Consider the following 15,064-nt stretch of genomic DNA (forward strand, 5'->3'; position numbering starts at 1 on the left):
ACAATGCTGTCTTGAAATTATGGAACTTAAAGTTCAATATATCTGAAGGGAAATCCTATTTAATTCTTTAGTTGCTTCTGGGAAGCCCCATATGGCAGAAAATAATACTTCTTGTTGCTTGTTTTTTTCAGTTTGGTTCATGAAAAAACTTGTACAACAATGGCTAAACAGTTCATTACAATAAAATTTGTTTACAGTTTAATAGAAGGCAGCGCATTGAAACAGATAAAGCTTTAAAAAAATGTATTTTGAGTTATTCTCTATAACTAACAAAACTTTTATGCTATTCTGGTTTTGACCACAGAGTGGCAGAAGTACACAAATTCTACCTGACAGAATAGGGTTATTCTTAACAGAGGTACAGATGATATCAAATGAAATGTCAGTTGTTATGATCACACGGGCTCTTATTATCCCTTCATGCTCGTTGTTCTCAACAACTGATTGATTTGCTGATTTATAAAACAAAGCTTCTGGAACAAGTCCACCTAAGGGGGCAAGCAAAATGTAAGGATAAAAATGTAGAAATTCAGTGTTGAAAAAAAAAATCAAAAATCATGTAGTACACAAGTGAATTTAAACAATAATGCATATTAATGCAAAACTCACAGAACCGAGTTACATAACATCAATCTGCATGCTGTACTAGTTTTTAAGGAATCTTAAAAGGGATTTGAGTGAAGCACCCTTAATTGTATGTACCCATGGTTTTTTTTTTTGTTGTTGTTCATCCCCATTCTAAAAGTTTATGTTGGTTTCTAAAATAAACATCTGCAATTTCACTTTAACTGAAGGTGAAATTGGGAAGAATGACTGCATCACAGCTTGCAGTCGCCTTTAAAACCTCTGTCGCTTCTCTGAAACATCAATCATTTTTCTCAATAATATGTAATATTATGTTACATAGCAGTAAACAAAATGATAGTGAAGAAGAGTGAGATAGCAACTATTCTGATACATAGTCCAGTGTAAAGCATTATAAATATACTGATGACACCCAGATGACTTTCTCCACATCACTGCTCTTGCCGTATCTCCCTAAATGTCTGTTTGCAGGTGTGCAAAATCTAAATTCAAATAAGATGGAGGTTGTCATTGTAGAGGTTATGATCTGAAAGATGAGATGAAATCTACTGCATTGCCCCCCCCCCCAATGATGTAGTCTGAGAGTGCCTTTGGATCCAGGCATAGTTTACATCAGCTCTACCTTGTAGAGAACTAATCTCAGAAAAGAGTTGTATAGGATGAAAATGATAATAGCAGCAATAGCCACAATGATAACATTGTACTCCCATTTCGGTATGTTCTCAGTCAGGGTTGAAAGTACAGGTAGTCCTCGAGTTACGACCACAACTGAGCCCAAAATTTATATTGCTAAGTGAAACACTTGTTAAGTGATTTTGCCTGATTTTATGACTTTTCTTGCCAAAGCTGTTGAGTAAGTCATTGCTTTTGTTAAGTTAATAACAGGGTTGTTAAGTGAATCTGGCTTCCCCATTGACTTTGCTTGTCAGAAGGTCGCAGAAGCTGATCACATGACCCCGGGACACTGCAACCGTCATAAATATGAACCAGTTGCCAAACATCTGAATGTTGATCATGTGACCATAGGGATGCTGCAACGGTTGTGTGAAAAATGGTCATAAGTCACTTCAGAGCCACTAAATGGTTGCTAAATGAAGTGTTTTAAGTCGAGGACTATCTGTATTGCTGTAACAAGGTCCTATGCTACAAAGTTTATTTTTTTTAACTCCTCACTCTGCTCAATTGAACAGGATTTGATTTTACAGTGATTCTCTTTTCAGTAGCACATTAACAAAATTCCAAAGTGATATCCTCCAGATTAACCCCTTGTAAAAGCATCTCAGTCCTTGGCAGATGCCATTTACACCTTTGTTCTAATTTGTTTTGGATTTTGTCTCTTTCTCTTTTTCCCACATACCTCTTTCAATTTGATATGCTGTACATTTTAACGTAGAGAATGAACTTCTTTAACATTTAGGTAACACCTTTTTTTGAGCATTTAAAACAAATGGGCATGTTGTTATTGTATCTGGCAAGGGTTTTTATGATAAATTTCATTTCTCTTCAGTTTTTAAATTAGGTTTTTAAATTAGAAAAGTCAGGAAGCAAGGGAAAGGAATCAGTTTTTCTTTAAACTTTTATTGGATTTTTATTTTTAAAAATACATCAATATCAATTCATGAACAGTGTGGCTTCTGGGTATAATTCATTTTTATACAAACAGCAAAGATAATAATAATAGTTGTTACATAGGACTTCCGGGGTGACATCATGGTGGTGCGGCATAGAGGAACAGTGCTCGTTCTTTGCTGGATTTTTCACGTTGGGAAGCCAGATAAAGACGAAGTTGGACCCTGGAGGGGTCTGCGTGAGATAGGGGATACTATGGAGGCGACAGGGAGAGTGGTGATCCCCCACAGCAGGAGATAACCCCTGAAAACCGGCATGAAAGAGACCGACTGTCATGGTTGGGTCTGGAGGCCTGACAGCCTGTTTGAGTTAAAGTGGAAGCAAAGAGAGAGAAACAGCAAAAAGTGTCAGTGACTGTTGATGGGATTGAATGGGACACTGATTACTTCTCTGAATTGGAGGATCCTATTAAGAAAGTGGATAAGTGAGTCTCCAAAATAAAAGAAGCTTTTATTTTGATTTTGATAAAAGAAGATACCAATGCAGTACTTTAAAATAAATACAATTATTAGAACATTTGGTACATGAGAAAGCAAAAGTCAGCTTTAAAAAAAAAACAAAAAACCCCCGACCCAGTTGTACATTTCATTTACTTCAATTTATAAACAAAATTTAAATACCACATTTGGTTCTATTTCTGAAAATGGTGTTAAATACCTTGTCATTAGCAGGATTACTTTTTATATAAGCATTAGCACACTGAGCTTGGACATTTTATTTTTTAATTCATTAGAAGAAAGAGTGAATAGATGGACTTTTGGCATAATTATATGCCAAAAGCTATATAAACAGTAAAACTTTAATGGGCTGTTGGAGGGACGATGTCTATTGAATTTGAATATTGGTTAAATCTGAATTTACATCGTTTGCATAATTACATAATGGCTGTAAATGCACCATTTGCAGTAAAATCTTGATTTAATCCACAAATTCTGTAATTAATTAACAGACAGTATCTATGAAATATCGGCAAAATCTGAACAACAAAAAAAGTATATTGTATCCAGGGTCCCCTAAATAGGTTTGTGAAGATTTATTGTATTCGCAACAATCCAGGTTGTTAGAAAAGACAACTAAAATAATTTTATGTGAGTTTTTTAGGACTTTAAAATATGACCACTGATACTTCTCCATTTCTGATAATGCAAATATGAAAAATGATGTCTCAAATTGTGGTGCTGGAGAAGGCTCTTGAGAGTCTCTTGGACTGCAAGGAGATCTCATCAGTCAATGTGGAAATCAACCCTGACTATTCTTTGGAAGGGCAGATACTAAAGCTCAAATACTTTGGCCATATAATGAGAAGAGAGGACTCATTGCCAAAGACTGTGATATTGTGAAAGCTTGTCAAAAGGAGAAGGGGATGGCAGAGAACGCGATGGTTAGATAGTGTCATCAATGAAATGAACATAAATTTGGGCAAATTCTGGGAGACAATGGGGGACATAGAATACTAGGGGTCCTAGCATCCTATGACCCATTGGGTCGCAAAGACACAGGCATGACTTACTGACTGAACAACAACAACAAGATTCCAAAAGCATTTGGTTGTTCCATTCAGACTGTGGATATTCCAACCTTCCTCTTCTTCTCCATCGTCCCTGAACTAGAGAAGGAAGAGGGAGGAACTTCAACAACTCAAGCCAAAATGCTGCCAATGCAGAGAGATTCAAAGGCTTTTCCAGCTCTTCATGCCTGGGAGAAGAAGCTCACTTCTTTATGGAGAAATGAGATAATTGGGAGATGAATTAGATCTAGATCAGACAACTCTAGAAGCAAAGTTCCTGAGCAGACTTATCTGCTAATAATGAGCCAATTTATCTGCTAACAATGAGCTAACCCACAGGTGTCAAATTTGCCATGTCACATTGCCATCATGTGACTTTTCACAATGTATTTCCCATTCGAGGAACTAGGGTTAGCGTGGCCTGCGTGTGACGCATCTGGCCTGCGGGCCACCAGTTTGACACCCCTGACCTAACCTATCCACTAACAATGCACAGGTTTGAGACATTCCTGCTGCTGTAAAACAAAGGGCTCTCATTAGAATACATAGATGGTAAAAAGAGATATATGAACCTTGAGTCTGCCAAAAAAAAAAAAAAAAAAAAGAGCTTTAGTTTTATAGTTTGTAGCAGCCTTGTTTTTGTTTTGTTTTTTCATACCAATTGCTTTTCTGATATCTATTTTATCAAGGGCTTTGTCCTTGAATTCCTTCTGGCAAATGCTTTAGTTTAGTTTTTAATCTAGGAGAATCCATACAGTAAGCTCATTAGGTAGCAAGCTTTTAGAATCCTCAAAAAAGGGAAATGATTATTAAACATTCTATTATTGTTGTCATGTTACTATCGGAAAAAGGATTGGCATTTGTTACTCGGAATCTGTTTGGCTTTTGGTATTCTGTATTAAAGCCCTGAGCAGAATGTCTTAGACATTATCATTGAATGAAGAACATTACCTTCATCTAAAAGGGGAATCATATTAATGGTTACTGCATTGTTTAGTGATGAGAAATATGCATGTGTACATGCACACACATTGATGCACAAACAGTTTCCTTCCTTCCTTCCTTCCTTCCTTCCTTCCTTCCTTCCTTCCTTCCTTCCTTCCTTCCTTCTTTCCTTCCTTCCTTCCTTCCTTCCTTCCTTCCTTCCTTCCTTCCTCCCTCCCTCCCTCCCTCCCTCTTTCTTTCTTTCTTTCTTTCTTTCCCTCCCTCCCTCCCTCCCTCTTTCTTTCTTTCCTCCCTCCCTCCCACCTCCCTCCCTCCCTCCCTCCCTCCCTCCCTCCCTCCCTTTCTTTCTTTCTTTCTTTCTTTCTTTCTTTCTTTCTTTCTTTCTTTCTTTCTTTCTGTGGTACATCTTCCTTTACATTATAAATTTTCCACCTACTATGATAGATTGCTGCTGTGGTAACAGAAGGTGGTGTATAGCTTGAAAGGTTGAAATTTCATGCTGGAGTAATATCTGAAACATATTTAGAGCAGCCGAGTCAGCCTTGTTCTGTCATTCTCTCTAGAAGAAAAGTCACACATTTTTGTTTTTGTTTTCGAGGTGGGATGTTTTGTACTTTGGGAGTGAATAATTAATGTCTGTTGCAGTGATTCAGTGTTATGTGGGTTCCTATTAGAAAGCATTTGTTACTGAACTTACTTAGTGATAAATAGATGTGAAGAATGGCGGTGAACAAGTCAAAGAAAATAAAGTCACACAATCCACCCACCTCTGGTTGGTACAGAATAGAGTTCTGTTGCTGAATTGCAAGACTGAAATGGAAGCTGCACCAGTTCAATATTAGTCCCTTTTTCATTAAGACAAAAATATACCTGCTGTGTGCATAAAACTGGTGCAACAAACTAGATAATGTGAAAGTCTTGCAAAGGCCTAGCAATCAAAAGATGTAATGGACTGAAATAATGTGGAAACGATGGCCCTGTCTACATTACTGCTATCAAAAGAAACAATTCTGTTGCTAATGGAAAACTATCTGGATTTCTTTGCGGTATTTTATGTTACATTTACAATAATATTGTATTACTGTTGAACAATTTCAAAGTTAAATTTCAGGCTTTGATTTCTTTTCCTTATTGGAGAATCCAAAGCTTTATATCCAAAATATTCTTAAATCCCACCCTCCTAATTTTTATTCTTGATTTGAGATTAGAACACATAGTTTTTTTTATTATATCTTTTTATTATATCTTTTTTTATTATATCTCTAAAATAACAGAACCCAATAAAAAGGTTTTTGTTTATCTAAGGGGATTAATTTTTTAAAAAAAATCAACCAGTGATGAAAATAAATATTAGCTGTGAACATTATTCAGATTTTACTAAATCAAATAGAAAAGAATCATATTTTCCAAAATATGGCTCAATTTGCTTTCAAGAAAGCAATTTCAGAATTCTGAAACTGAGAACCTCAACTCAGTTTCTAAATGTTCATATATCTTCATCAGTTTAAAAAATTGCTTCAGAATAAAAATAAGAATCTTAAGTACATGTTGCTATGGACCACAGGTTGTATTCATTTTATTCTGTATGTTGCAATATATTACATTAATGTTTATATAAAATGTAACTTTGTAATTTACCTATTAGTATGGTTTTCCATATGAGCAATCCATATTATAAAATATGATTAATATATGTCTTGAAGAGTTAGACTGACAAATCAGTGTGCCTGTTCTTTCTATAATTAGACACAAAGGGGATCACCAGAGATCTTAATTGTATCTCAGTCTCTTTTGCATTTGGATTTACATGTGTTTATTTTACAGGCTTGCAAAGATTTTGTGAAGACATTGAAATGATGATTGGATTCCAGCCAAATAAATTCTGGAGAGTCTGTTGGGCTTTTGTGACCCCAACTATTTTAACAGTAAGAACTCGAGTGGGGATTAAAAGGGGAAATTGTCTTGTTTATTTATTTCCAGTATTTATATGCCATCAAAAGATAAAAAAAAAACCTCTATAGGTGGTCTGGGCAGCTTTTCACTATTGGTTGCTATTAATGGCCAAAACATACATTAGGTTAAATTTGGTTTTTATAGAAGCAAAAATCATGAAGCTAAAATATAGAGTTCTAAGGTGGATTTAAACACTAGAATTACATTTATGTAAATTTCAAGTACCGGAATACACCGCAGCATGAACATTCTTCACTGGATGTTATTTTTCCTTTTAATGTTGATCCTTGGCTTCCATGTTCTCATACTTGATATGCATAAATAATCTATTCAATTCTTATCTAGCACTATGCTGGTGGAGGTTAATTAGATGCCAAAAACTCTCCATTAAAAGCCCTATTGAAATGTGCTGAAATGAAGTACTGTGTGTCTGCATAGCATCTTCTATTATTATCTTTGGCATCCAAGCAAAAGAAATTTTAGTGAACTGTAACCAGAATTCTCCCCCATGGGTCTATTATATTATATTTTGCATAAATATGAATTAAACAAACCTCTAAAGTGTGTGTGGGTGTGTGCATATGTATCTATACTCACAATAAAATACCCTTCTCATTGCAATTTCCTACATTTAGAAATATTTGCTTTCTATAGTAAATTTCTCTGGTGTCATTCGGGAAATCTTGCATATTTCATAGTACACTTCCAATTAATGGATGCTTTTATGTATTTCTTTTAAATAGCCATGTGGAAACCGCTTAATGGTGAGATTGCATATTAATATGACAGGAATGTACGCCCGGATCATTTGGGCGGAGATATTTTCCCATATAATAGTCATTAGGTTTGGATACAGAAGACTAAGATTGTGCAGTTGACCTCAGGCTTATATTGACACCACAGAATGTTGCTCAGATGCTCTTTCTAAATTGTCTTGACAAAATCAAATTGCCCAGAAATAATTAGTACAAATCTAGTACATGAAAACATTGCCCCAGTTTATGCTTAACAATAAGCCATAATGTGATATGGTTTTGGTGAATCAGCCCATTATTGCTTAGCATTATATGTCAAGCCATATGGCTCATTTAGTAACACCATGGTTAAAAGAAACCAAAGATTACTGCATATGTTGTTTCAGAATGATGTCATTAGTTGCGAAACATATACAGTATAATCACTCTTTAGTCTATTCCAAACCATTATTATGCTTGGAATGCGCTACAGCTGAACATTCACCTATATCTCATTGTTATGGCAGGTAATTGGAAAAGTTCTCAAAAATAAGCTGTATGTTTACATGCTTTTTTAAAAATAGAAATGGCATAAAGCTGCTTTCTGTGCAGCACTAAAATTACAATTTTTTAAAAACACATACTCGTGAGTGAATAGTGCCGTCTCTTGCAAAGTATTCATTACTCTTTAGAACAACAGTTGTTCCATTCCTCAAATTCATTCATTGAAGCTGAGCAATTGGGACAAATTGTTCTAGTAAACATGGCTTTCCTTTTTTAGATCAAAGCTAATGTATTCCAAAGGAAAGCACAGACAGACAGACAGACATCCAGGAGAATTTAGGAACAGCTAATTCCCAGCGCCACTAGGTGTCACTCTGTTGAAGCAGCTCCACTCTTAAAACAAAACACATTTGAGATACAATAAATAAAGGCAAATCTGTTTCAATTTCTCTCTCTCTCTCTCTCTCTTTTAAATAATTTGACTTGGGTTTGCATTGTCATTCCTTGCTTAAAAGTCAGCATAGTTTTATGCATTTATTTATTTATAAATATTTTTTGTACACAATTACATCTATTGTATTTTCGTCATAAGGGCTTCCACAGTATACACATATCCCTTCGTTGCTAAATACAGCTAAGAATTTAGTGAGAAAGAAAAAGGGGGTTTCGTATACCTGAATTGTTGGCTATAGTCTCAAATTGTCATATTATGGCAAGGAAACTTTGGCTACTTTTTAAAAAAAATCATAGGACAAGCTTTCTATTTGTATTGTATTCTTTGTTCCTCTTCTGCTCCAAGCAGCATTGTCTTTAGACTCTACACACATGCTTAGGATTTCAAGGTTAGGTGGTTAGAGATCCCTGAAAGTATTGCTATATGCAAAATTGAGATTTGAAAGATAGGTAATCCATGTCTGACAGTGATCCTGCCCAGCTATAATCCAGTAGGATATAGAATAAGAAACAAACAAAAAAAAAAGGTTGTCCTTAAACTGCATTAGGGAAAAAGGTTTCTCAACTAGATGAGGTATTTTCTGATTTAAGACTCATTTTTCCTAAATCCATAAATTCTATAGTAATGTATCTCTCTTTTTTTTTTACACCTTCAGAAGGCAAAGCAAACACTTGGAAGGACATTGTTATCATTCATGCATTGAAGTCATTCAGCTGTTGAGAACCTGCTTCAATCCTAGCAGATGTGACTGAAGTCCAAACTTCAGTGCAGCTGAAGATTAAAGCCTTGTGTTTCAGCACGGCAATGCCTGTTAGTTAAAAGAATGGAGTCTTCTGGAAAAAAAAAATAGTGCACAACCTACATCAAATGTTTTTTTCATCAGCAACCAACACCATTTGTATAAACGACTAGGCCTTTGCGGCAATATAGTCCAGATTCAACTTGCCTGACTTGAAAGCAGTAAATAATTTCTACACGGATTGCTCTAGAACAGGACTGTCAAACTCCCGGCCTGTGGGATGGATGCGTCGTGCACTGGCCACGCCCACACCCACGCCTAGTTTAACGAAGGGGGAAAAAGTCCCGACACATCACATGATGTCGCCGTGATGACATGAGTTTGACACCCCTGCTCTAGAAAGTCACACAACAGGGTTAAGCACATCATGTAACTGAGGGGTGAAATCTACTTACCTTCCTTACTGGTTTGGAAGTGCACGTGCCACATGCATGCATCACACACGTGCGCAGATCCTCTGCACACGGGCAAAACCTATGCATGTGCAGAGGGCAAAAACACATTACTTCCTGGTTAAAACCAGGAAGTAACGATACCTGGGCGGGTCGGCGGAGCCTCGCGCCGCCATTGTTACAGGTTCTCCGAACCACCTGCCACAATTGCTACCAGATCGCCTGATCCGGTCTGAATCGGAAACATTTCACCCCTGACGTAACCTAAGAATTTGGTTTTCTGCAGGGAATACAGAATAATGCTAGGAATTAAGCATCTAGGAAATACAAACTCTTTCCTTTTCATCATACATACATATGCATCTCTCTCTCTCTTTTATTATTCCTGAGCAGGGGCACTGTGGTAGCAGGAGCAGATTGCCCTGTGGCAGCATTGGGGGAAATGAAAATAGGCAGTCATCTGCCAAGTTCTACAAAGATGTATCTCTGCCATTCAGTGTAGCTGTTGGTGCCAGACATGGCTGGCTCTTTTCTGTCTTGCTGTCATTGCAAGTTGACATGGGTGCAAGTGGGTCAAGGAGCTTCAGCTTAGTCCAAATCCCCTGCCTGTCCCAGATTACTAGTTATTTTCCCATCAGGTGCGACTCTCAGCAGTAACGTAATACAGGTTAGCTGTTTTATATTTCAGGATCCAAACAGAAAACCTTTGGCTGCAGCTTAGACTTTCTTCTAAATACCTCTAAAATGCTTGCAAATTTTTTCTTTGTGTTCCTTAGCAATACAACATTGATGTGCACCTGTTATTTGTATGGTCCCTTAGCTATTTTTTTTAAATAAAAAAATACAACACATCAATCATTGAATGTGGATTTAAGCAAAAGAAATTGAATGGGGAGTAGCAATGGCTCCTTTTTTAACTCTTTACTTTTCAGCCAACTTTTAAATCTTCATCTAAATATATTATTCTTGTTGTTCCATATCAGGAAAAGATGGATCCAATTTAGCTATGGAGCAATTAAATAAAATATGTTTCATATTATGAGGTTACTGAAGATGCATTAAAATCCTTTGCATTTTTCGTGGTTCTTTATACTGTAAATGTAGTGGACTAATAAGATAATTACATTAAGCAATGCTGCCAATAGCCTGCATAATAACTTGTTTTAAACTGTAGATATAATATTGTGGTTTCATTTCCTCAAAAACACTTAACTTTTTCCATTGAGTTATATAATATTTATACAAGGTGATATTGCCTTAAATCTAATCATATACAGGTAGCCCTCAATTTACGACTGAAATTCAGCCCAAAAGTTTTGTTGCTAAGTGAGAAATAATTGAGCCCAAAATTTATGTTGCTAAGTGAGAAATTTATTAATTTGCCCCATTTTATGACTTTTCTTGCTCCATTTGTTAAATGAATCACTGCAGTTGTTAAATTAGTAACATGGTTGTTAAGTGAATCTGGTTTTTCCATTGACTTTGCTGTCATAAAGTTGCAAAAGGGGATCACATGACCCTGGGATGCTATAACCATCATAAATATGAATCAGTTGCCAAGCATCTGAATTTTGATCATGTGACCATGGGGATGCTGCAATGAATGGTCACTAAATGAACTGTTGTAAGTTGAGGACTACCTGTACAGTCATTTATTGTTATGAAGTTGTATATCTATACACACAATTGTTTACACTTTCATAGAAATTGTGTGCATTCATTTCATATCATGATGATAATCACATGTGGGTTTTTTTTCCTTCTAGTTCATCCTTTCCTTCAGCTTCTATAAATGGGAGCCAATGACTTATGGCACCTATCATTATCCAGGCTGGTCAATGATACTAGGATGGTTGATGTTGGCTTGCTCTGTTATTTGGATTCCTGTTATGTTTGTGATAAAAATGCATCTAGCTCCTGGGAACTTCATTGAGGTAACTCCTACGCTTTCTATTCTGCTCCCCTTTTTTCAGAATTTAGCATAGGATTGGCCTATCATATGTTTCCAAAATCATGTTTAGAAAGTTTTACTCTGTGGTTATTATTGATCATTGTTTCCTTTGGATGAATGAGCAGCATCTGGAGATAACTGTTGGGATCAGATGAATTCAAAACATAGCTCTAACATATATACCTGTCAGAAATCCTTGGAAATATCCAGAAAATTTCATACTGCAGATGGTTCCAATGTAAGGAACATAGGTAAAATATGGGGAAGAACCACAGTTTGTGCATCTTGCTTAGGGGCTCTCACATTACCCCAACATCAAAGATAAGAGTGATATTCTAGAAACTTTCAAAGTTGATTCATAATAGCATTCTACCCTTAAAAGTACTGTATTTATTTATTTTTACTAGAGAAATAGGCTTCCAGTGAGGTTCAAGATAAGGCAAAATTCCCCTGACTCCATCTGAAACAATTTGTTCATATTTCATTTTCAGCAGAATATTTCCTGAGCTTCTCAGTTTATTACAATTGATTGGGGAGGCATAAGTTGCAAAGTGGTAATTAAGCAAGAATTAAAATAATTGGTATGGAGACTCAATTGCCTTTAATAGGTAGTAAACATATAATTGTTCCCTTTAATACTGTCATAAATATGTTTCCTTTTTTTCTGTATAACATGTACCAAATTATATTTTGAAAACAGAATTCAGATTTTCATTGCCTCAAACTCTGCAGAAATATTCTAGTTTCCTGCCTGCAGATAAAAATAAAATTGTAGTATGATAATTAAAATATTTTTTTATTACATTCCTGGTCATCACTGCATTTTTTGAGAAATTTGCTAAGTAGGAGTCATATTATCTTGATGCAGGAACCAACTGCTCAGATGATTTGGTTAAACAATTGATCACATTTGCCGTGGCATTTGAGCTTAGTCACTAGTGCCTCTAATGGAGAGATAATTGACGATGGTGAAGGCTACATAAGTAAATAGAGTTTTTATTTATTGATCTTGAGCTAAACAAACTCTGTACCGCAGATACTTTAATATAGTTGTCTAGACTAACATCGAGTAATGTCAATTGATCCTGATCTGTATTTGTAATTGATTCTCCCTTCCCTTACAGAGGCTCAAGTTGGTCTGCTCTCCTCAGCCAGATTGGGGGCCATTTTTGGCTAAACATCGTGGTGTACGTTATCAGAATATGATAGACCCACTGGGAACATCTTCCCTTGGACTTAAACTGCCACCAAAAGATTTTGAATTGGAAATGCAATCCTAGTAATTCTCCTACTTATGACTATGTTGTACAGTTTCTTTCTTTCTTTCTTTCTTTCTTTCTTTCTTTCTTTCTTTCTTTCTTTCTTTCTTTCTTTCTTTCTTTCTCTCTCTCTCTCTCTCTCTCTCTCTCTCTCTCTCTCTCTCTCTCTCTCTCTCTCTCTCTCTCTCTTCTCTGAAAGTGGTTCTTTAGGAAGTAAGATTTATTGTTGCATGCTCACAGTAAACACTAGATAGACCACTTTAAGTACTAGATTTTGTTCTTCATATCCATTGGTGCCAGGAAGGAATACTTCACTGTAGAATGGTAACAGATGTTGCAGTAGGATAAATTGTTTTGTGAATGCTGGGCCAATTTTGCTCTTAGGGCTAATTTACATAATTTGGTTTGTTTGTTGCAGCCACATGGGTAGAATACAATAATGCAATTGCTGATACCATATGGACACCCAGAGAACATTGCTTCCCTGTTACTGATAGACCAGTGGATTGGCAAAAAGTTTGGGGGGTTGTACACCTGGATTGTTATCTTCTTGGGATCTTAAAAAAAGCAACAACCAACCTAGCACAAAAGTATCTTTTGCATAATTATATGATATGAAAAAGCCAGCAAGGGCAAAGCAAAGATAATGAGTTAAGCTGACCAGCTTTTCTTGACTGGGTTTATCAAATTTGTGCTCATTAATTTTAAGGGACATTAAATTAGATTTAGGAATCATTGAATCAGATTGCCGTATATGCAAAACTGTCTAAAGCTGACAACCAAGTAGTAGGGCTGCATTTGGGACAAATCCATTTTTCATACCTGTATTTCCCAAGATACCATCGAGTCTTGTATTTTAATGAAAATGTGTGATAGCAACTATTTATATGTAATAGTAGACACATCGGGCCAGTGGCCTCTTGCTGCCAAGCCTGGCCAGTTCTGAAACTTGGTGCCTCAAGCCAGTGTTTTCCACTGTAAACATCTGCTTATTGAACAAGCTGAGTTTTCAACTTAAAATACTGTAGCTTGAAATATATGCTCATCTGGAGCTTATTCTAAAGTCACTATGCTTGTCACACATAGAAGTGAAGTTGGATTTGGATGCATGAAAGAAAAGAGAGGATGCAGCTAAGAACGGTACACAACAGCTGAGACTAGATTCCTACCTCGCTATCTAAGTGCAGAAGGGCTTCACTTGAGTCTGAACGGAATTCTTCAATATTGTGCCCAGGAGTTAGATGTGGCCCACTGATTCTGCCAATATGTCTTCCATTCAGTGGCTGCTAGTCACTTTGGCATCACTGAGCTGCTTTTTACCACGTGCAGCCTTTTAATATAATGCACTCATAAAGAATGATGTTTTTAGCATAGATTTGGAGAAAGATGAATAAGCCTTTCAGGTTTTTTTTTTTAAAGTTGTATATAGTAAACAAAGCAAAGCAAAACATACTGACTTGTGTCATGTTTCACAAAGCTGTATTTCTCAGCTAAAAAAAGAAAATCAAGATGAGGCAGATGGGCACCCCTGCACTAATTTATTAATTTCAAGAATTCAGCATTCCCCATCCTTTTATTCCTAAAAGAAATGCTTCATTTATGAGTATTGTTTGTGTCTACATTTTCTTGGCACACCGAAGAGGTCCCAATGTCAGGTTGGTCCCAGATTGATTTCTGTTCCTTTCTTCACTCTTTGAGTTTTAACTTTTGCTTCTGAAGAAGCCATCGTATAATTTGTGCCTAACTTTATATTGATATAGCAGAATATATATCTTAGCTTCCACGTACAGAACAGTTATTAGTATTTAGCTCCGTAGTTCAGCTGTGTGATTTGCCACTGCTCTTTTCTTACAAAGTTATTTATACAGCCTTTTGATGTATTCTTCTCTTTCAGTCAACAGGGTGAGGGAAATAGCTCATCCCTGACCCCATTCTATATAAATGTAGTATTAGTAATAGTTGTTGTTGTTGTTATGATGATATATAATACATAACTTCACAAAGACAGATTCTTCCTCAGAATAACTATTTTGAGCTGTGCACACCTTATTTTCATTCACCCACTCCCACCATGTGGTCATTCCGTAGTCACATCATAACCCACCTTTACAAGTTGCGATAGTCAAGAAATGTTCTCACTCAAGAAAGAGCAAGATTTTAGCTCAATGGCTCAATTTCTTCCATAGATAACTCTGCATTGCATTTCTGCACACAGTATGTAGCTCATAGAATCTTCCTGCAGTATATACAATACTGTACAAATATTGATTTACAAAATAATTTTAATCTATTGAGTAGTTTGGGATGAGAGCTTCGTAAGAACAATGGACTCTATTGAAACAAACCAGTTCA

At 36.2% G+C, this 15,064-nt stretch overlaps 1 protein-coding gene across 1 annotated transcript in view; it reads left to right on the forward strand.

Moving 5' to 3' along the window:
* The window catches only part of SLC6A5 (solute carrier family 6 member 5), a 74,789-nt gene extending 60,433 nt beyond the window's left edge, over positions 1-14,356 (forward strand). Inside the window, exons 14-16 of the mRNA XM_087882800.1 lie at positions 6,491-6,591; positions 11,269-11,436; positions 12,578-14,356. Of these exons, the coding sequence (XP_087738926.1) occupies positions 6,491-6,591; positions 11,269-11,436; positions 12,578-12,733 (425 nt within the window). The 3' untranslated portion in view covers positions 12,734-14,356. The remainder of the gene's footprint in view (positions 1-6,490; positions 6,592-11,268; positions 11,437-12,577) is intronic.
* The last annotated feature ends 708 nt before the right edge of the window (positions 14,357-15,064 follow it).

The sequence above is a fragment of the Pantherophis guttatus genome, chromosome 1 (genome assembly GCF_059756535.1).
Source record: "Pantherophis guttatus breed Tessera chromosome 1, ASM5975653v1, whole genome shotgun sequence".
NCBI classification, from domain to species: domain Eukaryota; kingdom Metazoa; phylum Chordata; class Lepidosauria; order Squamata; family Colubridae; genus Pantherophis; species Pantherophis guttatus.